Source organism: Protopterus annectens, chromosome 1.part0, assembly GCF_019279795.1.
Source record: "Protopterus annectens isolate FY-2018-M chromosome 1.part0, PAN1.0, whole genome shotgun sequence".
In the NCBI taxonomy this organism is placed as follows: Eukaryota; Metazoa; Chordata; order Ceratodontiformes; family Protopteridae; genus Protopterus; species Protopterus annectens.
In genome coordinates this window covers 1,677,803,754-1,677,829,186 of record NC_056725.1, presented here as the reverse complement: position 1 = coordinate 1,677,829,186, position 25,433 = coordinate 1,677,803,754, and the positions used below count along the sequence as shown (strand labels likewise).

General features: G+C 38.0%; 1 protein-coding gene across 1 annotated transcript in view; it reads right to left on the bottom strand.

The window, feature by feature from the left end:
• Positions 1–3,620: 3,620 nt before the first annotated feature.
• Positions 3,621–25,433, bottom strand: part of SLC16A8 (solute carrier family 16 member 8) — a 257,817-nt gene continuing 236,004 nt past the window's right edge. The window contains exon 5 of the mRNA XM_044068513.1: positions 3,621–6,687. Coding sequence (XP_043924448.1) covers positions 6,332–6,687 — 356 coding nt within the window. The 3' untranslated portion in view covers positions 3,621–6,331. The remainder of the gene's footprint in view (positions 6,688–25,433) is intronic.

Below are 25,433 nucleotides of genomic sequence, written 5' to 3'. Positions count from 1 at the left end.
TAGTTATTTTCACTACAGAACATACGCAGCATCATGTGGTAAGACATTTAAACGTGAAGTGGGAGTATAATATACATCCTTAGATTTTATTTTATTTTAGAACGAGTATCAAATAATACACAAAAGGATCTGTTTTGGATTCCCTCCCCCATTATGAGTAAATAGCGTTAGGAATATGGATATGCGTATATTTCAGTTTTTATTTTCACTACAGAACATACATAGCATTATGTGGTAAGATATTCCAACAGTGTAGTGGGAGTATAATATACGCCCTTAGGTTTTATTTCAGAACGAGTATTAAATAACTACATCTGAGTCTATTTTTAAGAAACTCAAGGCTGTCAATTTTAAGCTTGCGGCCTTATGTACTTTTCATATGTGGATTTTTTAGGCGCATTAGCTTGTGATTTACACTCAACATTGTGATGAATTATTTCATTTGATATTTATTATATTTATTACACTTCATAGCATATGACACTCTCATAACCTTAAATAAGTGCGTTCCACTGATTCATAGATATATAGGCTATCTCGTTTAGAAATACGAAGTCCTTTTGATAGAGAGACAGATTTTCAGCTGGTTTATAGACTATCCTTGAGCTTAGTTGCACTAGCATATCTGAGGAAAGACACTAACTTGACCCCCTTGTTATTTGCTGATATTGAAGCACTATTCATTTAGGTTAGGAGATGGGGCTGATATATGCCCTGATGCTTCAACAAGCTATACATTTGATCTAAACAATACTTTTTAATAGTATTTAGTAGTTTTTATTGCATTGTTTTAGCTCCACTGACGAAGAGACAGTACAATTATTAGCAATTTATATATCATATGTATTTATACACACTTGACACTGGATAGACGTTATGCAACATGGATCGGATGCATCTTAGTTTCCTTCTATGCCCTAGGTACATCCAGCTGCTAGTAGTAATTACAGTCTGGACCCATAGCAATCACTGGGCCGATTGTAAGAGGTTCAGTGAACATGTTTCTCCGGTCTATACAGGAGTACACAGGAGTGTTAGTGCAGATGCAATTCGCTTAGTTGTGTCAACAGTTGATGACACAATACCATGGTATTTATTGCATTTTATTTTATTTATTATTAATTTACTGCAGATTATTTTATTTATTCTTTCATCGCACTTTATTCTATTTGCAGTGTTTGCTTTAGATCCATTAGATAGACCTGTATTGTAAGTATCATCATTCAACACTTGTAACAAGCTAAAGCTTTGAGATGATGCACCAAGTGACATTTACTGATGCGTTACAATAAGATATTATTCTGCATTAGACAAAGGATGTAGGTAGACTTAGTTAAGAGTCATGTATATGTATATATACATATATACATTTTTATATATATAGGTTTATTAATTTTGCACCATCGGATGAAGCTGAATTAATTTTATTTATTTGCTTTGATTCTAATTTGTTTTGATCGATTTTAACTGTATCATGCTCTAAAGTTTTAATAGTTTTAATAATAGTAATATGATGAGTTTTTAATAATACATGGAATATTGCGTTAGCACATCACTACACAGTGATCCGATACAAGATTTATCAGCAAGCATTACATAGCTACAACAGTGGTTGAAGTTGTTTTGTTTTGGCTTATGGTTGAACCACTGTTTGCAGTGTTTGGCCATGACTAGGTTAATGAATCATTCAGCTTAATTATGCACTTAATTAATCTTTTAATTGTATAATGAAGGGTGTAATGATTTGATCAGCTGATACTGTTTTAGTATATAAACCCTGTATGTACACAAGTAATTGTATCTGAAGAAGCTTGCTAGCGGCAAGCGAAAGCGCTTATTCATTTTTATTCATTCATTGGAATAAAGTTCTTCATTGAAAAGGTGTCTCGTGGTGTATCCTGACTAGTTGCTTCTGGTGGATGGTTATATTACTTTGTGAAGTCCCATAATTGATCCTAAACATAACATTACATAACAATTTCAAATCAAGTATAACATCAGCTATATCTGGTGGTTGAGAAGGTATAAAAGATAGTCCTTTTTCTAAAATTGAAAGTACATTTGATGTAAGTTGATGTTTAGATATATTCCATACTAATGACTTTTCCCCATGTTCCACATTCTTTTTTTTTTCAAAATATTTTATTGTTTTCCAAGAAAAGCAAAAGACAACAAATGACAAACATTATTCTCATTATAAGACAAATTATTAACAAACAAGGTAAAAACTATTTACAATATACACATAGGCCTGAAGCAAAACTGCAGATGACAATTAAAATACACAAGTTCTTTAGTATAAGTATCAGTTCAGAAAGAGTGGTGGTCCATTTGTAAAGTCTCAATAAGTGCTAAAACTTTTGCCCAAGGATTATTAACAAATGTTTTTGGCTAGATTCTAAGTTCTTTGGTCTTAGTTGCTTTGATTGTCTTCCACATTCTTTTGATAGTCTGAGTGACACCATTGCCGCTTGTTTATTTTCTCTTTTCTCCTTCTCGACTTCTCGAACGACTCCAATATTTTCATTCCTTCTTGTTTATTGGTAGTGGTAATTTCAAAAAAAGCTGTTCAGCTTGAATAGATGTAGTAGGCCTGAAGTCTTTTGGTCTCACTACTGGTTGTTCCTGCAATATGAAGGAGATTTTGAGACTCTCTCTCTTGTCTCATATCTCTCTGTTGTAACATCGAGAGGAGGCTCTTCACTCATTCGATTTTGTCCATTACCTATCTCCTCGATCATCACCAATGTAATATTAGTGGGTTTATCACAAGTTGACATGTTCTTATTAGACATATTGTCATTCTTGGTCATATCGATTCTTATTCCTTGTACCCTGGCCCATGTAAATACATGACCATTCTTAAAATCACATGTGTCTCTAGCTATCTTTTTGCTTTAATTTGAAATAGCTTTTTCTCAAACAAGGTTACTATATCCATTAACTCTGTAATTCTACTGTCAACAAGCTTATGTAGAAATTGATCATACCGATTAGATTGACATGCTGTTATATACTTTCTTCCGACATAAACTTTATCAGCAGCTTCATATAGCTATTACTGGCATCCAGGTTTATTTGTTGCCATGATTTTAATAGTTCAGTGTGGTGTTCACCATAGCTAGGCATATTGAGGACACACAGTCCTCTAGGTACAACTTGGAACTTAAGGCATGCCTCCAAATGCAGTCCTTGTATCTGGTATCTCTTGTATCTATACAAATCTTCTTCCAATTTATACATGTCATTCTTAAATGAATCAAAGGCTATACTTTCAGTATGTTCAGCATGTTTCTGTCACATAGTGGTGAAGTATAACAGAGGATTATCTTCTTATCTTAACATATCATTAAGCCATTTGGAAATTTTCCCATTCCATTCTACTTCTCTGTTGGTATTGCTGGCTTCCATAGAATCCAAATGGGCATCCCTTCTATTCAGAATATAGACAAGTTTGACTTGTGTAAATCCCTTGGCCATGCTCACTGTCTGGTGTAAAAAAACACAAATAGAAGAATCCAGAAAATTGCACCAGCAGCTTGGATTAGTGGCTCGTTAGTAAGACCAGGCGAAAATACTACTAATGTTATAAAATAAATACGAGCGAGTCGACACACGACCAGGTTAAAACGTTAAGCTTTTATTGTCTGGTAAGTGCTTTCACAATTCTTAATTGCTTCTTCAGACCATTAAAATCACACTGAAAACACAGCATTATATGCTTAAAACAGCTAAACAAAACATCCAATAAACTGCAAAAAAAGCAATTAAAATTCAAATTAAAATTAACTGTGCATAATTACTGAACATAGTCTCCTAACCTACCAGTCACATAAAGTTATGCAAAATCTTGTCGTATTGGAATCAGGATCTAAAATCTAACATCCAATCAATCGACTAAATTTACAATATCATGACTGGTTAGATGTACACTAGATGGATATGTTAAACATGATAGAATTGGCTAGTGTCTGGTGTGCACTTAGACACATGTGATATGCTTGTCACCAAGCCAAATCTTGACTAAATTCACATAATAACAAAGAAAAATTTTGTTTCGATCCTAACCACATTAGAACACTTCTTATTAAACAAATAAATCTTATTAATGGAATATTTCATTAGTAACTGTCCCATTCCAAATATTAAACCACCTTTGTATCAAAAACTTCTAAAAGTGCTTATGAAATGATCACCTTATCATTTTGCTTTAAACAGGGATTAACAAATAAAAGCAAAGGGATTTATCAAGGCCAAAACACTATCTAGACTTTAATCAGCCTATAGCTGCCTCGGATATCCAAAGATGACTTATTAACATGTTACAGGGTCAATAAAAATGGCCCAAAAGTAATCTATGTAACAAACTGTCAAGAAACCACTTGACAATAACTGTTAGCATCATGGCACCTTTTAAGTATCTGTTTAGTGACATTTCCACACACTATCATAATCATATACAACACTTACAACTAATAACTGCATAGACTAATAACGAATGTCTTACAACCAATAGACATTTGTGATACCTCTATTCAGCCATTCAGTACCAAAACAGATATCCATAGCAACTTGTCATCAAGTTACTAAAACGATCAAATGGCCCGAAGGGAATCTGTGTAACAGATTGTCAAGAAGCCACTCAACAGTAACTGTTAACATTTTTCAAACTGGTTCCACACTTATATTGGGCCTCAGATGAAGGCAGAAGAGGTTGCATATTTACAGTACTGTTTCCCTGTCTACACAGTTTTGTTGTACATTTTTCTGTGTCATACAGTCCATACTAAATCAAATGGGGTATTAAAAATCCTTGCTTTTCTTGCCAGAGGTCTGGCAACAGCAGCAGCAGAAACTTTAATTAAAGTGTGTTGCACACACAAATTTCTAATAGCAGCAGCAGCAGCAACTGCTATCATTTTTTTTCTAAGTGTAATTGTGGCTGTACTCCAAAGAGTTTTGGATTTCATGGCAAATGGCTACACTGAGGGTATTCAATTGCTTTCTAGCTTCACGAATAGCTCTGCCATGTTGGATTTGTTAATTAGCATGTAATTTAGCTACTTATACTTTTGCTAGCATATTCTGCCATTTTCCTTTGTTTGGCATCAGTGCACTATGTGTAGAATCATTTGATGTGCTGCGTACAAGACAGCTGCCCTTAGTATAGCTGTCAATGAATCCGACCCATTGTATGATAGTTTAAATAACTAAAAGGCACATTTGACTGTTTTGCTCCTGATATAAAGCAAAAATAAAACATAAACAAATAAAATAAATGAAGATATAGAAATGCATCCTAAAATTTGAACAAATAACTCAGAATATCATTAATAAATAAAATGTCCAACAGCCATAATGACTTGCATATATAATACATTTATAATGCATGCCAAATTAGATGGCATGTCATAGAACTGAACAAATGTTATACTGTATTGTGATCAAGGCATAAACTCACTTTAGGCATGTTAGGTTTCATGATTTATCAGTGTCCCCAACTATCTGGTTTCTGCCAGTATACAGACAGTGCATATCCTAAGAGATCAAATATTTGTTATACTGCATATGACATGTAACAATAGCTTTTATCAAGTGAATAAAATGTTTTAATGTCAACATATTTTATGGAAAGACATTCATTTTGTTAAACTAAAGAGTTTTGCTTCATAGAATTCAGACAATGTTATTACAGTGTGTGAACAAAATCTGCAATAATTATATGTTTGAGATAATAATAATAGATTCCTTTAATGCTTATGAAACAGTGCATCAATTGGTTCCCATAGTAGAGCAATTTATCCCACCTTACTCTGTATAGGATTGCTTTCCATATACCCCAGTAATGGTGTGCATATTTATATCAGAATGGAACAAGAGAAGATGTTTGCAGCATTGCACTAATGTCTGATTCAGAGGAAAGAAGTTTAGTTTTGTAACACTCTTTTAAAAACGTTGTATACATAATCATTCAGTACTTCGACAACAGTAAGAAAAAGGGAGACAAAATTGTGTTTAACATTTGGTGTATGAGTGTCAACCCTGAGCCAAACATCTAATATTTTTCAAATGTTTTTTAGATGACTCTGTGTCTAGTCCAGGAACTGTTTTAGAACAGTTAGAAATACATCATCTACTGAATTCTAATATTTAATAAGTTGATATACAATGTAGACAGTATGTTGCCATATCATTTAAGTCATGTAAGTTGTTTGCCTAACAGTTAATATGAAGAAAATCATCTCTGATTTTAGCTTACAGTGTAATTATCTCAAACAAAACCTGCTCAGAAAAAAAGCCCATTTCTCAGGTTACTGTGCATGCTAGAAAGCTAGAAACAGTCCCTGTTTTCAACTTGCACTGGACTGCCATCAGAATGCTCAGAATTCAGGTGTTCTGTTCCCTTTTCATCGTAATCTTGTACAGTGTTTGTATCTAAAATGGGTGTTCCTGCCATGTTATTAGGTAGAAGACGCCTGCTGGGCATTTGTAACTGGTTAGTAGTGATTTCTTCCAGTTCCTGAAGATCTCCTGCTTCAGCTCTGTCCTTCTGGCTCCCCATCTTTGGCTTTTGTTGTTTTAAGCAGCAATAAGTGGTGATAGCCAAGAACAGGGCAGAAAAAAGTACCTCAGAGCCAGCCATGTAGAAAATGAGTTGATAATTCTTGAAAGCATCTACCAGTCTTCCTGAAATTAAAAATATTATAAATATTTTTGTTTGCAGTTAATAAATGTAATTATTTTATGTAACTTACACAGTCCACATGTAGCATATTTTTATAGCAGGAATCTTGCATAAAATTGGTAGAGTAGGAAAACTTAGAGAAAGTAGCCACTATCAATATAATACCCTACTCAGGCATTACAGACAAGCTCATTAATTTAGGTATAAACCCTTTTATCACCCGCTGGACAGCCAACTGGCTCATTGATAGGACCCAAGAGGTCAAAAGAGGTGAGGTCACCTCCATCAAGAGGCCAGTCTCTAGCAGAGTCCCCCAGGGCTTGGTACTGGGCCTGCTCCTTCTTGTCATCTGTTTCTCTGAAATGTAAGCAAATACTGAAGATTTATGGTTGACTAAGTTTGCAGATGATTGCAAGCTGGGGGTTACCATCAACTCCCCTGCAGACACTAGCATTCTTCAGGAAGGTCTATCGCTGACTAACAAATGGTGCCAAAGCAATGGTCTTAAACTCAATACTAAGAAATACATAATTGTACCCTTTGGGAAGTCAACCATCCCGGCTAATTACCATGTTGATAATACAACCCTACCTGTCTACTTAGTAGTCAGGGATCTGGGTATACACGTAGACAGTAACCTTAACTTTGACCACTATGTGGCCACAGTGGTGAGGAAATCCTTTCATGTTACGCAACTTATAAGTAAGGGCATGGCATCTGGACACAAAGAGGTCATTATCCCATTGTACAGCACCCTTATCAATCCAGTCATAGAGTACAATGCCTGACTAGGCATATGCAGCAACTAGAGTGACCTCAGAGGTTCCTTTCAAAAGGAATACAACGTGTGACAAACCTGCTTTATGCAAAGTGCTTTAAGGCCCTTTTCCTTTACTCAGTCTCCTACAGACTGCCGAGGGGTGATCTATGCCTGGGTTACAAGGCATGCCCCACACTTATGAATCTCCTACATATTTGTAAGTCAAAGAGTACCAGCAATAAGGTCTAGGGACCTGAATTTTGTCTGTGACTTAAACAATACATGCTGGAGAGATGGATATGTGTCCCAGAGCTGCCCTTCCTATGGAACCAACTTCCCATCCATGTGAAGCTGAGTTCACCTATTACCCAGTTTAAGTGAAACCTAGATCAGTGGACTGTGAATTGGAAATTTAGACATGGCCTGGCACCCGTGTCCCTTATGGACAGAGGTAGTTTATAAATGCCTATCTCTCAGTGTCCTGTTTGGATACAGGACATCATTATTCTTTCAGGAAAAATTGGCTAGGCTTAGAAAGACCCCCCGGGGTCATTAGCCTAGTAGCAATCTATGAATCTATTACACAGGCCTGCAGAATGCTATATTCAGAACTGGGCTGCTGTTTTCAGTTCTTGTGATTGACATTTTCAACTTTGTACATACTTCTTGTCTGTAAACATTTGTTATTAACAAGTTCACTTCTTGTATAGGACCTCTGAAGCAGTATTTATACTACTGTGCAATGCATAGATCTGATAACAAAATACAGCAAAAGCATGGATGTAGGCGTAAAGCTCTCATATTTTATTCCAGGATGCCAATGTTATGTGTGTGAGCCCTTTTTGGAAAAAAACAAAGCAAAAAAATGTTTAAAAAGTCTCATTAAGGTACAAAAAAGTTAGTGCAGCTTCTGAATTCATGAAGTGCTGTAAACATGCCTATGATGAAAGTGAAAAATAAACATATTGATAATTATTGCAAGATACAAGACAGAATTAGTGGACCCCTACCACCACCCCATCACTGCACCACTATGAGAGAACCTTTGAATGACAGAGCTATGTTACAAGCTTGGGAATGTTCCAGAATGTAAACAAATGCAGTGTCTTAAACCTTGGAATTAACAGCCCTTGACGCTTATATGCCATTAAAAGACCCTCCCACCTCAAGGCATATTGCTGAAAAGAAAAAAAAAACATCTGGGAGAGTTCATCATGAAGAAGTCATACCGTTCAAAACAAAATTTGATTGCTGCAAAAATGCCCAGGTCAGTGGCATCAATACCAGATAAATCACCATTGAGAGAGACTAAGTTGTCAGGATTCACTACTGGGTTCTGGTCATGCATTACTTAAGTACTGCAATCTGTTCTGGGATATAATTCTTTAAAGATCACTGGAGATATTGGGTATTGAATGTTTATAACATATGCCTACTAGCTTAGACACTGACCTCTTCAAAAGTGCAGTTTGAACTCATTTTAAACAAGCTCAGACTTAATACACTGGATAATCAAAGTGGCAACAGGATTTACATGAATGCTTAATGCCCACCAGCAGTTAGTTAATTAAGTTTGACATTCCTAACTGCTGGCAAGTTGGCTCACAATTGCCTAGAACTATGAGGCAGACAGAATTTTAAATGTTAAGAAAATACTTTCAGCTAAAAAACAGCTTTTATTATTTCTTCGTCAGCTAAATTAATTTTCTACCATTTAATGTACTTAATCATGGCACAGAATGCAACAAATTCTGTACTGATTAAGTCATATTGAAACAAAAGTGAAAAAGCCTATGTGCTCTGCCTTTCAAGAGCCATAGGCCTGAATGGAACAAGGTAATGCACACAGCTACTGCTACAGGCATGATTAACACCACAGCAGAGCTTTCAGGTATAAATTCCACAGTTTTAAGACTTCATTATGGAGGATGTATAGTTGCAACAAGAAGGCATTGAACTCTTGGAAGTCTCTCCCTGCACAAGAGATACAAACAGCAATGATGTACACAGATGGAAATTAGAACATGTCAGTGGGATATGCTGTAAGAGAAAGGTGCCTGCTACTCGTTCCTCACACAGAACTTGAGGTATCAAAAAATAGTTCGCCCAGCTTAGCCAACCAAGTCCTTTTACAGACCATTTGAGGTCTCCTGACCCACTCCTAGTGGTTTTATATAGTTATTATATGTGTATAGTACATTTTAAAGCAGAATGCTGCATCTGTGGGAGTTCTTACATGTCATTGTAGAGCATTTTAAACATAGTGATTGATTGACTAGATTATAATGAATGCTAGATGCTATGCAGAATCTGGGTCTATGCCTATAACATTGTTAGTTGTAAGTTCATAATCAGCTTAATCATTCATTAAAAGTTTTCTTAGGTTCATAGTTTCATAGGTTTATACTAGGCTATCTGCCCTAAGGCATTTATAAGCCTAGCCCAAAGTTTTGTGGCTTACGCCACCCCTTATATGAAAAAATACTGTGCCCATTAGTTTGTTGTGCCTCTGTCCAGTAGTGACACAGAGATGATTCCCGGGGTAAACCTACGATCTCCCATCCACAGGTCAAGATTTCTCTTGAACAGAGCCAGCGAGGTACTCTGCCTCACATGGACCGGGATTTTATTCCACAGCATAGGGAGTCTCTGAGTGATAAATCTATCCCTCCAGCACATCCTATTTATATCCGTGCTAAGGTTTAAGTCGCTTGCTCTAGTGGTTTTGGTGGATTTGGATTTTTTGAGGTGGAGCATGTCCATTAATTCCGGGTTGGACATGGCCTTGTATGTCAGGCACATGTCACCTCTGAGCAGACGGTATGCGACTGAATAGAGCTGGAGTTTCTTCAATCTGGCAGCATATGACAGATTTTGGAGTCCCTTTATCCTTTTGGTGAGGAACTTTTGGGGTCTCTCCAATTGCTGCAGATGTTGGGTGAGATACATCCCGAATGGGGCATTGTACTCGATCATTGGTCTGATAAGTGAAGAGTACAGGGGAACAATGACCTCACTAGATCTGGATGTGAATCCCTTCATGATCAGGTGGGCAATGTAGAAGGTCTTTCTAACCACTTTAGCAACGTGAGTGTCAAAAGAAAGGCCACTGTCAACCTGGGTCCCCAGGTCCCTGATAGCCTCTTCTGTGCTTAGTGGATTGCCGCCTATATGGTAGCTTGGGGTTACCTTGTTTTTCCCGAAGGGTATGACTATACATTTTGGCGTTTAACTTCAGGCCATGGCTCTGGCACCAGCTATCTGTTTCCGTGAGTCCCTTCTGAAGGATATCCATGTCCGATGCACTTTCCACTATGGCGCCCAGTTTGCAGTCGTCTGCAAACTTTGTCAGCCAAAGTCCTCCCATGTTGGCCTGTACTTCTGAGAAGTAGATGCCGAACAATAGGGGCTCAAGGACCGAGCCCTGTGGGACACCACTTGTGACCGGCTTGGAGTCTGACATAGCGCCAGCAACTCTAACCCTGTGGGTTCTGTCCTTAAGCCAGTTTGCAACCCATCTTGTGACATATGGGTTTACATTTAAGCTGGTAAGTTTTTCTACAATACCCGAGTGGGGTATTGTGTCGAAAGCCTTTGCAAGGTCAAGGTAGGCTGTATGGACTGCCTTTCCCTCATCAATGGCCTTGGTGACTGTTTCGAAGAAGTCGACCAAGTTCAAAAGGTATGATCTGCCCTTGACGAAGCCAAACTGGGTCGGGTCCAATGTCTGCAAGTCCCCTATATCTTTGTTTATGAGGTCCATTATGATCCTCTCCATAGCTTTGCAGACTAGACTTGTTAAGCTTATGGGGCGGTAATTACCGGGGTCCGTAGAGGCACCGCCTTTGTGGAGTGGGACCACAGTTGCCGTACGCCACTCCTTGGGCACATATCCTGTGGTAAGGCTGAGATTAAACAGCTGCCTTATGTGCGGGTTTAATTCCTCATTTAGCTCGTGTAGCACACAGCCGGGGACATCATCCGGTCCCATTGATGCTGTGTTTTTAGCTTTAGAGAGAGCAGCTTTCACCTGCGCATTTGAGATGTCTGGGAGGCTACACTCCGCTGGGATAGTTATCTCTCCTTTAGGGGGGGTGGGGGGGGTGAAGTTTGCACTGAACCTGTCTGCCAGTATGTTGGCAATGTCTGTGGGTTCAGTGATTTTTGTATCATTTTGGACTAATTCTGAGCATATCTGGGAGTTTCCACCCCGGTTCCTAACATAGCTGAAAAAGGCCTTATGATTGTCCTTTGAATCCATGGCAATTTTTCTCTCAAAATTGACCTTAGTTGATTTTATGAGTGCTCGTATTTTTTTACTAATAATGATCAGGGGTGGCTTCCCTTTTATGGATTTTGTTCTATCATGTAATAGCTTTCTCCTCTTATTGTAAAGTTTGTTAATGGCTGGGGTCCACCAGACTGGACGTTTGCCCTTTGTGGAAAGAGTCTTGGTTTTATTTGGGATTGCCTGATCCATGCAGAAGGTGTTCATAGAAGGCATTTATAAGGGCTTCCGCAGCTTGGGTTGTGGTTTCCACTGGCTCAGGAGCCTTGAAGGATACCACACCAGTCTTGAGTAGTGTGAAGTTTGCTTTAGAGAAGTTCTTCACTGTGGTCTTTTTTGTTTGGTGTGGGGGCGGGATGTGGATTTCCAGTGAGATTAGTTTATGATAAGATCTCACCAATGAGGGATATACTTCCAGTGTGGAGCATTTTGTCCCCATGTTTGTGATAATGAGATCTAGTATATTTTCTCCTCTCGTGGGAACAGTGACTAGCTGTTCCATGGCATTTGAATTTATGAATTCCAGGAACCATTGGGCTAGAAAGTTAGGGCTTGAGTAATGTTCCCAGTCTATATTCGGGTAGTTGAAGTCACCCAATATGATGGTGTTTGGAGATACATTTATACCCTCCAGTGTCTTCAGGAAGGCTGTGTGGGGTTCCTGAGTTTGAGAGGGTGGCCTGTAGCATGCTACAATTTGTAGAGCAGTTTTGCCTATGGTTAGTTGCACCTGGATGGTTTCTGAAGCTTCGTGCGTTGCCACCAACCTGGAGGTGTGGGTATCCTTTATGAATATGGATATACCCCCTCCTTTTGTGGTGTGGTCCGGGTTTTGGGGCCAGAACTGCTTCTGATAAGTGGAATACAAACGCATATTCTTTTTCTTTTCTCAGCTCCTTTACATGATCACTAGTGATAGGTTTGAAATCCAGATTAAAAAAAATCTAATTTAAAACATTCATTATTAGTCAAGACAGAGCTTGCTAACTTCAATGTGCAGTTACTCATGGAACTGGATCACTAAAACGTCTTGCTGAAAAAGTAGGACAAAATATACATCACTGCTAAAGTTACCCACTAGGCCCAAATCCACAGTGGGTGTCTGTTTCTTCATTCAGAAAGCAATTTTGAGGAGTGAAGATGTGATCTGTGCAAACTGCAATATCAGTCTCTGGTCTTAGATGCAAGCAGGACTTAGGTAAATCACATTTGCCAAGTGGGAGCTTCAGTTAAGTCATTGCAAACTGCTTTTAGGTTACTTTGCATGCATACAGAAAATATATTCTTAGGGTATAAGAGTGGGAGAGATAGGTGTGTAAGAGGTGTAACCCAGTCCATTGTCTAATCCTGCAAAGTGGGGACGAATATAGAAGGCCAGTCAATGAATTTAACTCCATGAACAATGAAGAACAGCACCACCACCATTAATTCCTTCAACTAACAGCATGTGTTGTTTCCTTATCTGAGTTTGTTCTGGCTGCTTCTCTAAATGAGAAAAATGGGCATATTTACAGGTATACATACATTCATTCACACATTCTTTCATACTATCTTTATCCACTTCATGGTTGTAAAAGTGCCAGAATATATGCCATCAATTAGTGGCCACACGATAGAGAAACTAGTCTCGGATAGGACACCATGCTTTCATTGGATGTAAGTATGCACACACACACACACACTCACACACACACACACACACACACACACACACACAGACACACACACACACACACACACACACACACACACACACACACACACACACACACACACACACACACACACACACACACACACACACACACACACACACACACACACACACACACACACACACACACACACACACACACACACACACACACACACACACACACACACACACACACACACACCCTAAGGACACACACACACACACACACACACACACACACACACACACACACACACACACACACACACACACACACACACGCACACACACACACATACACACACACACACACACACACACCCCTAAGGACAGTTTGTCTTTCGGATATGGTAAGAAACTGGCGCACTTGGTTAAAATGTACATGGACACAAGAAGGGCACAAAGATAGCACCACATCCAAGAAATGAGCTGAAGAACCTGCCACACATGCTAACTGTTACACCTGTGTGTTGTCTACACACACTGAATGAGATCCAAATGGTTACCTCCCCAATCTACATTCTACCCATATAATTTACTGTGATGTTGGGTTAACTAGTCTCTAAATGTCAAATCTTTAGACTTTGGGGTATTGTTGGTTGCTCCCTCCACTACATGGTCATAATTACTTAAAGAAAGAAAAAATGCTTTCATTTAAACTTTTTAATATAAAAATGCAGACAAAAAGTACAAAAAAAAAACACATTATCTGTTAACTAAGTCTATTGATCCTTGTTAATTTTCTCAGCAAAGATCCAGGTTTCAAAGTGAAGGGAAAATGCAATATGCATTGAAAAGTAAGAGTTTTAGACAACAGTTGCCAGATTACCCTGTGAGATCCTTAGTTATTCACAGGCATGATGAGAGATTTAATTATTCCAAAGTGGTCTGTATTAGCCGGGATTTCGTCCCAGTAGGCAGTGGTTGGTACACTTCCCATGAGAGAAGCCCAAGGGCATCCTCATAAGGTGTCCAGATTACATCCGCTATCTCCTCTCAACACAGAAGACATGGGACTGTACTCTGAGGTTTCCAGGATGAATGTGCTCCTCAGTCTGTCAGTTAGACAGAACCCAACTACCCTGTGAACATACTTCATTTGTTCTACATATGTGTGCACTCATCCTTTTAATCACTTCTCTAAGATCATAAACATAGGTGAAGACAGGTGCATAGACTGATAAGTAAACTGACAGCCTGTTCATATGACTTAGCTCTCTTGTTACCATAACAATCTAGGACTGTTGCCTCTGCACCAAGCTGCGAATAAGACCCCAAGATGCTTATGCTCTTCCATCTGATGTATCTGCTGTGCCCTCATCTGGAGAAAACAAATCATTGCTTTTCAGGAAAGAACCATATCTTCTAACTTGGGGGGGGGGGGGTCCAATTTTCATCCTTGCTGCTTCACACTCAGCAGTGAATCCCACCAGTGCATGTTGGAAATCACATCTAGGAGGAAAACTTTATCTATAATTATCTATTATCTATAAGCACAGGAGGACTATGGCTGACCAAGTTCACAGACGACTGCAAACTGGGGGCCATAATTGACTCTCCAGCTGATACAGACATCCTCCAGAAGGGACTCACTGAGACGGATACCTGGTGTCAAAATCATGGCCTCAAGCTAAATGCCAAAAAGTGCATAGTCATCCCCTTTGGAAAAAACAAAGTACCCGCGAACTACCACATACATGGTAGCCCCCTAAATACAGAAAATGTAATAATCTAAGGGGGCGGCGAAAGCCAACACATTCTGGCTATGCTTATAGATGCCCTCAGGTAGATAGCCTAGTACTTACCTATGAACCTGTGAACCTATAAACAGCAAAAATGCAACTCCCATGACACAAAATGTGAAGTCCTTGGCTGCACTTTGATATCCTGTTATGAAAGTCAGACACAAGAAGACAAGATACACCCTTGGAGGAGTTCTATACCCACCATGTTCATATTCATCTTAATGCAAAGGGTATGCATGCAACGTTTCATCCTCAAATCTAGGAATCAAGTAGGATATAGCAGTTGCCCCCATACTGTTGTACTTTCTACAAGACATTTTGTGCTATACAGTAATTTGTCTTCTCCGTGTACAGAAACAGATATAAACATATATTGACAAACTTCTCATCACCCATCTAAAATCACTGGAAGCAGAGAGAGTTGATTTACAATCTCATGGGTGGGACAGAATCCACATTGCTTTTCCTGAATCAGAAAGCTTCACTATTGAGTGAAGCCTTCTCTGTAGCACCCTAGATTATACTTTTCCAGGGGGGCTAAGAAGTGTGATACCTCCTTAACTGGAGCACACCCTCTTGTCTCATATTTTAAAAATGGGACTACTGTACCCATTTGCTAGCCATCCACACAACAGTGAAAGGGTGTGTTAACAATAACACCCCAGATGTGTCCTTTGCCTTCAGCATTCCCACATGGATCTCATTCACTTATACACCTTCACAACACTGCCACAGTAAAAACTGTTTAATCACCACAGTGACCTAATTTACTGAAATTAACCCATTTCCGCCATTTGTTTCTGGCAGTCCCTCCTCAGAAGTGGGTATGCCCACTAAATTCAGTTCCAGCCACCTCTCAAAAATGTTCCCAACATTTCTCCACTTTTGCTAAGAGCATCATAGGCAATTTCCCCATATTTCCTCCTGAATCACTATATAATTTGCCAGAACCTCTTTGAGGCCAACCAGAAGTAATTTTCCATGGCCTCACTAAAATCCTTCTGTACATGGGTGCTCATTTTGATGACTACCACTGGTTTGTTAGTACATTGTTCACATCTAGAGACCTCTGTTAGCATTACATGGAAGGCAACTTACTTAACCTGTTAGTATCCATCACTACTGGTGTCCACCACCCTATGTTCATAGGGCCATCACCATGACAAGCACCAACTTGCTTTTGGTTAAAACTCCTTGTCACTGCCTCAACAACTGAGGTATAAACAGAGTCTTTTTGGATTTCACATCCTTGACTTCTCTGATATAAGGGAAAAGTCCTTCTGGAGGTGGAAGTTGAACTTATCCTGATCATCCCCTAAACATTTTCTGCCTAACACTAACCAACAATTCATTCCTCTGAAGTGAAAGCCCTGCAAGTCCACTGGTCTGGATAATAGTCCTGTAGCTCATTCATTCCTAGACCATGAAGGGTGCCTTATCAGCCCATTTATTCCTTAGAGGCAAGGGTTGACTGGAAGGGAGCAGGCTAGATTGTAAAACAGGTGGACATCCTTCACAGACCTAACCCCTTTCCATAGATGTGTCCCTGCATTGACACAGTCCTCTGGCTAAGGTCAGTGATGCCATAAGCCCAGCAGCTCCCTCACCCCTGGATAGGCAAGCCAATATCAGCCAATCTCTCCCATCTTCCCTGCCCAACACTTTCAGTAACCTAAGTATCTAATAGATTTGAGCCTCCTGGGGCATAGTCAGGGCTTTTCTCTGTTTATGCCACTGATCTGGGCCCACAAAACATCTCAGTCTTCCATATTATCAGAAGATTCATTATACTCAATCACAGCTTTTTAATTACACAGAGAATTTCTGGGTCTTTGTCTTTTCTGATTAGACTCAAAGCCTGCAAAAACTACAAGCACTGTTGGTGACTCCCTGCTAGTTATTTCCCACCTATCCTCACATTCCCTGAGCTGCTCTTTAAACTTAATGATTTTAAGCTGCCCACCCTTACTGTAAGCTGAGCTATATATGCGCCTCCTTTTCTGCACTGCTGTTTATATCTTCAGTTATGTATTTGCCTTTGCTTGTGTTTATTTTGAAAAAAAGTGCATGTTGCCTTTCATTGTCTGTTCTACTGATTTACTTGCACTGAATTCATTATCTCGCTAGCTGTTGGATAAAGTAGTGTATGATTACACTCTAGCAAGCATTTTTCTGTGTTTTAACATCAAAAGGTCAGTGTCTTTTCCCTCTAGTGGCACTGGGTGGTAGCCTGGTTTGTATAGGTTGGAGAAACAACTAGAGATTCTTGCATGTAGTTGTTTTATTGGCTGGAGGGTGTATTAATCAGATTACTTTGTTTTTAGTGCCTTTATAAATTCTGTACAATTTAGTGGCTCTTGGCTCATTTCTACAAAGCAAAGTCCTTGTATCTTTAAGTTTGTTTGTGGTAGCATTTCACTCCAGGCACTTTTTTACTGTGCTTTTACATTAGGAGGACTGGGATTATTCATCTAGTAGCAGAAGTGTTTACCTGGTCTATCAGAGTTGGGAAGCACACAAAAGGGCTCTAAATGTAGTCATTTTATTGGCCAGAGGGCTCAGTAGTTCGTTTTCTGTATTTCCAGTGCTGGTATAAATTTGGCACATTTGCACAGAGCTGCTCACTGTGCCACTGCCCTGTACAGATGCAAACATCTGGAAACATTTCTTACTTTCATTATACTGAAAAAGTTTACTGTGCTAGTTACCTTATTATAGCACCCAACACTATTGCTGCTCAGAGAGCATCTGATGTGGTGCTGGGCAGCGTCACTGGTTAGGTTAGCTTCATATTATACCACATAAGAACCCTTCCCTCATCTGGTTACAAACTCCCTTCACTCCCATCCTTTCATAAGACCTGCAACCATGAAATGGGCAGTTTCCTGCTATCTCTGCATCAAGCTTTGTGGACATGGGTATCTTGAGGTAATTTAAAAATTGCCTTATGTACACTGTCAAACACTTAATTCTCGAACAGACAAATACAGTATGTGAGAGATGTAATTCCACATTGACACTGGAGGCTAGACTCTCACATACAGACACAGAAAGCAATAAACTAGCTATCAATGACTCACAGAGATTACACACTGCACCCACAAATGACCACACACATAGGGCCACATATGAGGAGGTGCACACATATAACTTACCCAAACCTCAAAGGCCTATCAGGCACAGTCCTCAGAAAATCTGCATGTACACAAACAATACAATTCCCATCACAACACATAAAGATACATCTTATTGCACCATAACTACCAAGCCCATAAGGTGAAACACTCCATGACCCAGTATTCTGACTATAAGAAACTCCATTGTGAGGCACACTGATGTCCCTCTTACCAGGCTGGATAAGGGGAAGGTTACAGTTAGTTGCCTGTCAGGTCCAGGATTCGACAGATCATGCACGCACGTAGGTCACTTTGTACCAGTATAACTCATAGTCCATCTGGGCATGAATGACCTAAGATGTACCTCTTTGAACTATATGAAGAGAGACATGATTGAGCTCTCAGAATATGTGTGACAGGCATGTATGAGCCTAGCATTGAGCAGCATTCTACAGTCTCAAAGGATGATGCCACAATACCAGCAGAAAATGATCAACTTCAACAAATGGCTTAGCTACTGGTGTCATTCCAGTACTTGTCAGCCTGGGAGGACATAGTTGATAGGCCACACCGCTTTGCTAGGGATGGTCTTCACCTGTCCCCTCTCGGCTTTTGGACATTGGCCAAAACATTATCCACCCCTATAGTGCCTTTTTAGGCATTGCCAAACAGACAAACTTTCCAACATAACAAAAGCTACTCAGGACTAGCTAAATGTGTTACTGCTCAATGCTAGGAGCCTCAATAAGAAACTGAACTCCCTGGAAGCTTTCCTCACCCTGGAAAATGCTGACATCTATGCACGTACTGAAATATAGTTCATATCCATGTACAGCACTCCGGCAGCGCATGGCTATAATGCCTTTCATACAATCCAACCACCCACTGAACAAGAAAGAGCAAAAAACGGAGGTGTATCTATCTACATATAGGATAAGTATAAATCAAGGCTAGTCAAACAATATGACATGCTTGAATTACTCCATGTCCAACTAAACATGGGAAAAATCCATTACCATATTATTTCTAGCTACAGGTCCCCCGTCATAAACCAGGAAGCCTATAGATCATACATAAAGTTACTAGAATCACTCATCATTCAGCCCAATACCATACTCATGGGTGTTTTTAACTACCCATCCATTAATTGAGATGCTTACATGACCACTAACATGCAAACTCAAAGATTTCTTGACTGTAAATTCAAATGCCCTGGAGCAGCTAGGCTGCACTCCCAATAGGGGAACAAATATCCTAGATCTGGTACTCACAGATATGGGAGAGTCCTCCAACCCCCCCTGAGTGTGATATCCTGAGTGGTAAGATCAGATCACAAAGTGGTTTGAAATAAAGGTAAAACTAGTCCCTCATCTAACCCAAAAATGTTAAGAGCTTCTCTAAGGTAAATTACCCCCATTAATGGACAGCATAGCTAGTTTCCAAGCTTCCCCCAAATCCAGAAAACACAGAAACCTATGCAGAGACATACACAAAAGGTCTGTATCACCATATAAACAATTACATAGAAACATAAAACAAATTGCAAAAAAGAAGACTGGTAAAGAAACAAACAAAACGGAACTGGAAACAATGAGAATAGACTCTAAGTAATATTCACTGTTTAATGTAAGCGCTTTCGGCTTAGTCTCTACTAAGCCTTCTTCAGACAAACAGCGGGTACAGCAATGATAACAGCTTAAATACATTCATTAATTAAATGATGATACCTAATTAAAAGGGAAATGCTCACTAGCTAAAACATAAAATGTAAAAAATCTTAATAAATCCTTCAAAACAGATGCAGAAAACTCACTACTCTAACAAATATACAAATACATAAATTTGTGTATTAGTTCTACTGATTTAGTCCTTTGGAGTCATAAATGCAATAAATATTATATCCATATAAAATAAAAACAGATACTAGTAAATGCATGTATTCCTATTGCTTGTAATTCCTAAGCCTATTGCCTTAAAACAATATGTATGAATTCACCCCTACCAAGGCTTAAAAAACTATAGAATATATTTGAATATTATTCAATATATAAATATTCGTACATATTTATACTATATAAGCATTATGATGAATATATAAATATTAATGTAAAAAAAAATATATATATATATATATATATATATATACAAATATTGATAAAGATATGAATATAAAAAATGCCTAAACACATGTATAAATCAATATTATCTCATCTACCTATTTAATGACAATAATTTAAGCATACATTTAATTGACAATCTTTCATTTAGACCGGGATATGACTGTGCATTGGTCGAAATTTGCCATTTAAGTTCGTCTAATTCTAACATCAATTGCCAAGGACCCCCTCTGATATTCAAAATTCTTTGGTGGAGTATAATAAATTTAAATGAGTGAGATGGATGCTGCGAAATATGCTTAGCTAAAGCATTATTAAGGTCCAATTTATTGATAGCATAAATGTGTTCGTACACCCTCTGTCTAAATTTTCTCTCTGTTTTTCCTATATAGAATCTATTACATTGTTGGCATAAAGCTGCATATACAACCATCTTACTTTCACAATTGTATTTAGAATTAAGAAAATACTTTTTTTCATTAATAGAACAAGTTTGACCAGTAAGTATAAATTTGCATTGCTGGCAACAACCACATTTGAACATCCCTCTTATATTTGAATGTAAAAGACAGATATTATGCTTTTTTTCAAGAATGTTTTTCAAGTTTGGGCCCCTCTTATAGGTGATCTTTGGTCTATGCCCTAAAGCTTCCAATAAATGTTCGTTGTTCTTAATGACCGACCAATTTTTATACAATATATCTTTTATATATTTATGAGCTAATGAATAAGTGAATAAAAAACTTACATGATATGATGCATTGTTAAAAACAACATCATTCACACTCTCATCGAACATATCAGTCTGAGATGTTACAGAACCCAAATGGGATCCTACACTTACTTTTAATAATGGTAAAAAATGCCCTGACAAACGTTTCTGTTCTACTTCAGTTCTGATAGCTCTAATGAGATGTTCTGGGTAACCCCTATTTATAAACATACCCTGCAATAAGTCACATTCACATTCGAAATCGAAATTGTCAGAGGTCATGCGGGCTGCCCTAACCATTTGTCCTTTAATGACTGCACGTTTCTGATGAATTGGATGACAACTAGAAAAGTGCAAAAAACTATTCGAATATGTAGGTTTCCTGAATATTCTACTCTTATAACAGTGTTCAACTTTATCTTTAAACAGTGAGACATCCAAAAAATTGATAGAATCAAGTCCTGTCTCATAAGTAAATTCTAGAAAAAAAGTGGATTTCGAAATTGACTCTATAAATACAGGAATATCATCAGGATCCCCTTTCCATAAACAGAACATATCATCCTGGTACCTAGTGTACCAGGAGACGTTGTTCAAGAACAATGGGTTTGTAAATAAATGAGTATGTTCCCAATGGGCCATTACCACATTAGCGAATGCGCCTCCACATGGAGAACACATGGCCACTCCAGATTTCTGTAAGAAAAATTTATTATTAAATGTCATAAAGTTATTAGTTAATATGAGGTCCAACAAAGACGTTACTAGATAAATGCTATCAATAAATTGGACCTTAATAATGCTTTAGCTAAGCATATTTCGCAGCATCCATCTCACTCATTTAAATTTATTATACTCCAACAAAGAATTTTGAATATCAGAGGGGGTCCTTGGCAATTGATGTTAGAATTAGACGAACTCAAATGGCAAATTTCGACCAATGCACAGTCATATCCCGGTCTAAATGAAACATTGTCAATTAAATGTATGCTTAAATTATTGTCATTAAATAGGTAGATGAGATAATATTGATTTATACATGTGTTTAGGCATTTTTTATATTCATATCTTTATCAATATTTGTATATATATATATATATTTTTACATTAATATTTATATATTCATCATAATGCTTATATAGTATAAATATGTACGAATATTTATATATTGAATAATATTCAAATATATTCTATAGTTTTTTAAGCCTTGGTAGGGGTGAATTCATACATATTGTTTTAAGGCAATAGGCTTAGGAATTACAAGCAATAGGAATACATGCATTTACTAGTATCTGTTTTTATTTTATATGGATATAATATTTATTGCATTTATGACTCCAAAGGACTAAATCAGTAGAACTAATACACAAATTTATGTATTTGTATATTTGTTAGAGTAGTGAGTTTTCTGCATCTGTTTTGAAGGATTTATTAAGATTTTTTACATTTTATGTTTTAGCTAGTGAGCATTTCCCTTTTAATTAGGTATCATCATTTAATTAATGAATGTATTTAAGCTGTTATCATTGCTGTACCCGCTGTTTGTCTGAAGAAGGCTTAGTAGAGACTAAGCCGAAAGCGCTTACATTAAACAGCGAATATTACTTAGAGTCTATTCTCATTGTTTCCAGTTCCGTTTTGTTTGTTTCTTTACCAGTCTTCTTTTTTGCAATTTGTTTTAAGTTTTTGTTAAATGGAATCTGGGAACGGAATTGACTCGCAACCATTATTTAATGATAGTGACACCATGAATACTGTTTTGGAACCAACTAACGGTTCCCAACAAGCTGATGCTATCGGGAACCTCACTGCTCTAGTAAATGTGCTTCTTGGTCGAGTGGAGGCACTAACACAGAAAGTGGAAGCTTCGTGTAAGGCGGACAGCTTTAATTCAGTCACCCAGCCTAACATGTCACGGAATCCGGAAGTTCGTCATTGCCCACAAGGAACCGTTGAAACGCACATACCAGCATGTTTGGTGGATTGTGAAGAAGCTTTTCCACCACTTATTCAGCAAAATAGCGGTTCTGCCGTTCCTGCTCAATCGGAGCGGACACAAGCTGAAAATTTGCAGTTTGGTCGGCAAATACAACAAACCGGCAGTTCCGTTAGTCCGATTCAACCTGGACAAAGACAGCCTGCAGGGCCGTATTTTCCGAGTGGTTCTGCAACAATTAATAACGGATTATCTGTTCCAAATGGGGATTCATCTTATGCCAATAGACTTGTTCGCAACAATGGGACTTCTGATTTTACTTATCCACGTCAAGGTAATTCTATTGATTTTGTTCTGGATAATAGACAGAATAATCGAAATGAGACAGAAGGAAGTAATCCTAGTGTACAGGATATCCCCTCAATGACATTATTCTTTAGTAATGGGGACTTTTTCACAGATTCATATTCTAATAATACAGGCCAGCAAATACCTAACTCACAAATTAATAATACTTTAATGAATGTCATTGATGAATTTGATACTAAAATGTTTAAATGCAGGAAACTTCAATTGGAAGTTTCCTACCTCAATGAGTGCATAAATAAGAAAGTCATACCTAAGGGTCTCCGGCAATGGAGATTCCCAGCAGGTCTTGTAGCTGGCTCAACATTTCATGCTGAACTATTAGAATTATTTGATAGACAAGCAGTTGAATTTTTAAAAGCACTCATTAATTTTTATGATTTGGAGATTATAAGATATAAGGGAGAGTTGGAGTCCTTAGACCAAATCATAAAAGGACATGTAGATTTTTCAAGATACAAATTTGAGTATTGTCGTATCTATACTAGCATCGACACGGCAATGGACAAATTTTTGAGCACTAAGAAACGTAAGCTCCAGAGGGATATTTCTGCATACGCTAACAATGAAGCGTATCCTGATCCCACTCCGCTCAAGCCTGAGAATGTAAATAACCAAGGCACTTCAGCTGTTCTTAATGACCAACAAGTGCAAAATGATGATGTTAACTATGCCTTGTCTACACCTGCTAATGAGCCAATTCAAAGTGTACCGCTCCGACGTAGTGAAAGGCTCATTAATCAGCAAAATAACAATAATAGAAATAATAATAATAATAGTCATACCGCTGGTAACAATAACCAGCCCAATCAGGGTTTTTACTCCAGGAACAACAAGCGTTCGAACAACAACAGGAACATGAGCACCAACTCCTCGTTAACGAGGAATACCAGGAGGCAAACCAAGAGATAGATCATATGGCTGCTAACAATACACCTTCCTTAAAAATATCTGTTTCACCAGAAGGTGATTTTAAGGTCTTTAATTATTCTTCGTTGACCATTAATGAACATATGGTCAACTTGCTATCTAAAGGTTTGTCTTTTGTGCCAGACAAAACATTGGAAATTGCAGAGACTATTATTGACTTAAAGTTGTTTACACGGAAGCTCAACTTAAACATCTTGATGGGCAATAATTCTTCCATTACTAACATTTTAAAGGTCTCTAGTCAATTTAATCCACCACTGCATCCGGATTTATGTATTTTTGAAAAAATGTGTGAATTAGATATAAGAAATGTTTGCAGTTTACATAAGAATGGGCACAGAAGGAATCTTACTGAGGATGATTTAGACCTTATTACTTTAATTAAGAGCACTGACGTTAGGGTAATGAAACCCGATAAGGGAGGTGGTCTTGTCTTTATGGATCAACAGACATATAATGATAATATTGAAAAACATCTAAATACAGAATTTTATAGCCAGATATCTAGAAATGAAGTAAATGGGGCATACAGGAAAATCAAACAATGTATAGATGATCTGTTTATAGAATCCTCTGTTGATATTAACCAGTATGAATATTTATCCATGGCAGCACCAATTATTCCGGCAATATTCAGAGCCCCAAAAATCCATAAATCACTAGTTGAACCACCATTTAGAATAATTGTGGATAGTCGTGGTTCAATCACTTATGGATGTGCAAAATTTATTGATAATTTACTGAAGCCAATTTTAACCAAAGAGCCTCAGATTTGTAAAGATTCGTGGTCATTCTTGGAAGGTATCAATAAACTAACATATCACGAAAATAGCACATTCATAACTATAGATGTTAAAGATCTATACACGGTTATCCCGCACGATTTGGGAATAGAATGGGTCTCCGAATTTTTGGTAAAGAATAAAGTAGACCAAAATGACATTTATCTAGTAACGTCTTTGTTGGACCTCATATTAGCTAATAACTTTATGACATTTAATAATAAATTTTTCTTACAGAAATCTGGAGTGGCCATGGGTTATCCATGTGGAGGCGCATTCGCTAATGTGGTAATGGCCCAT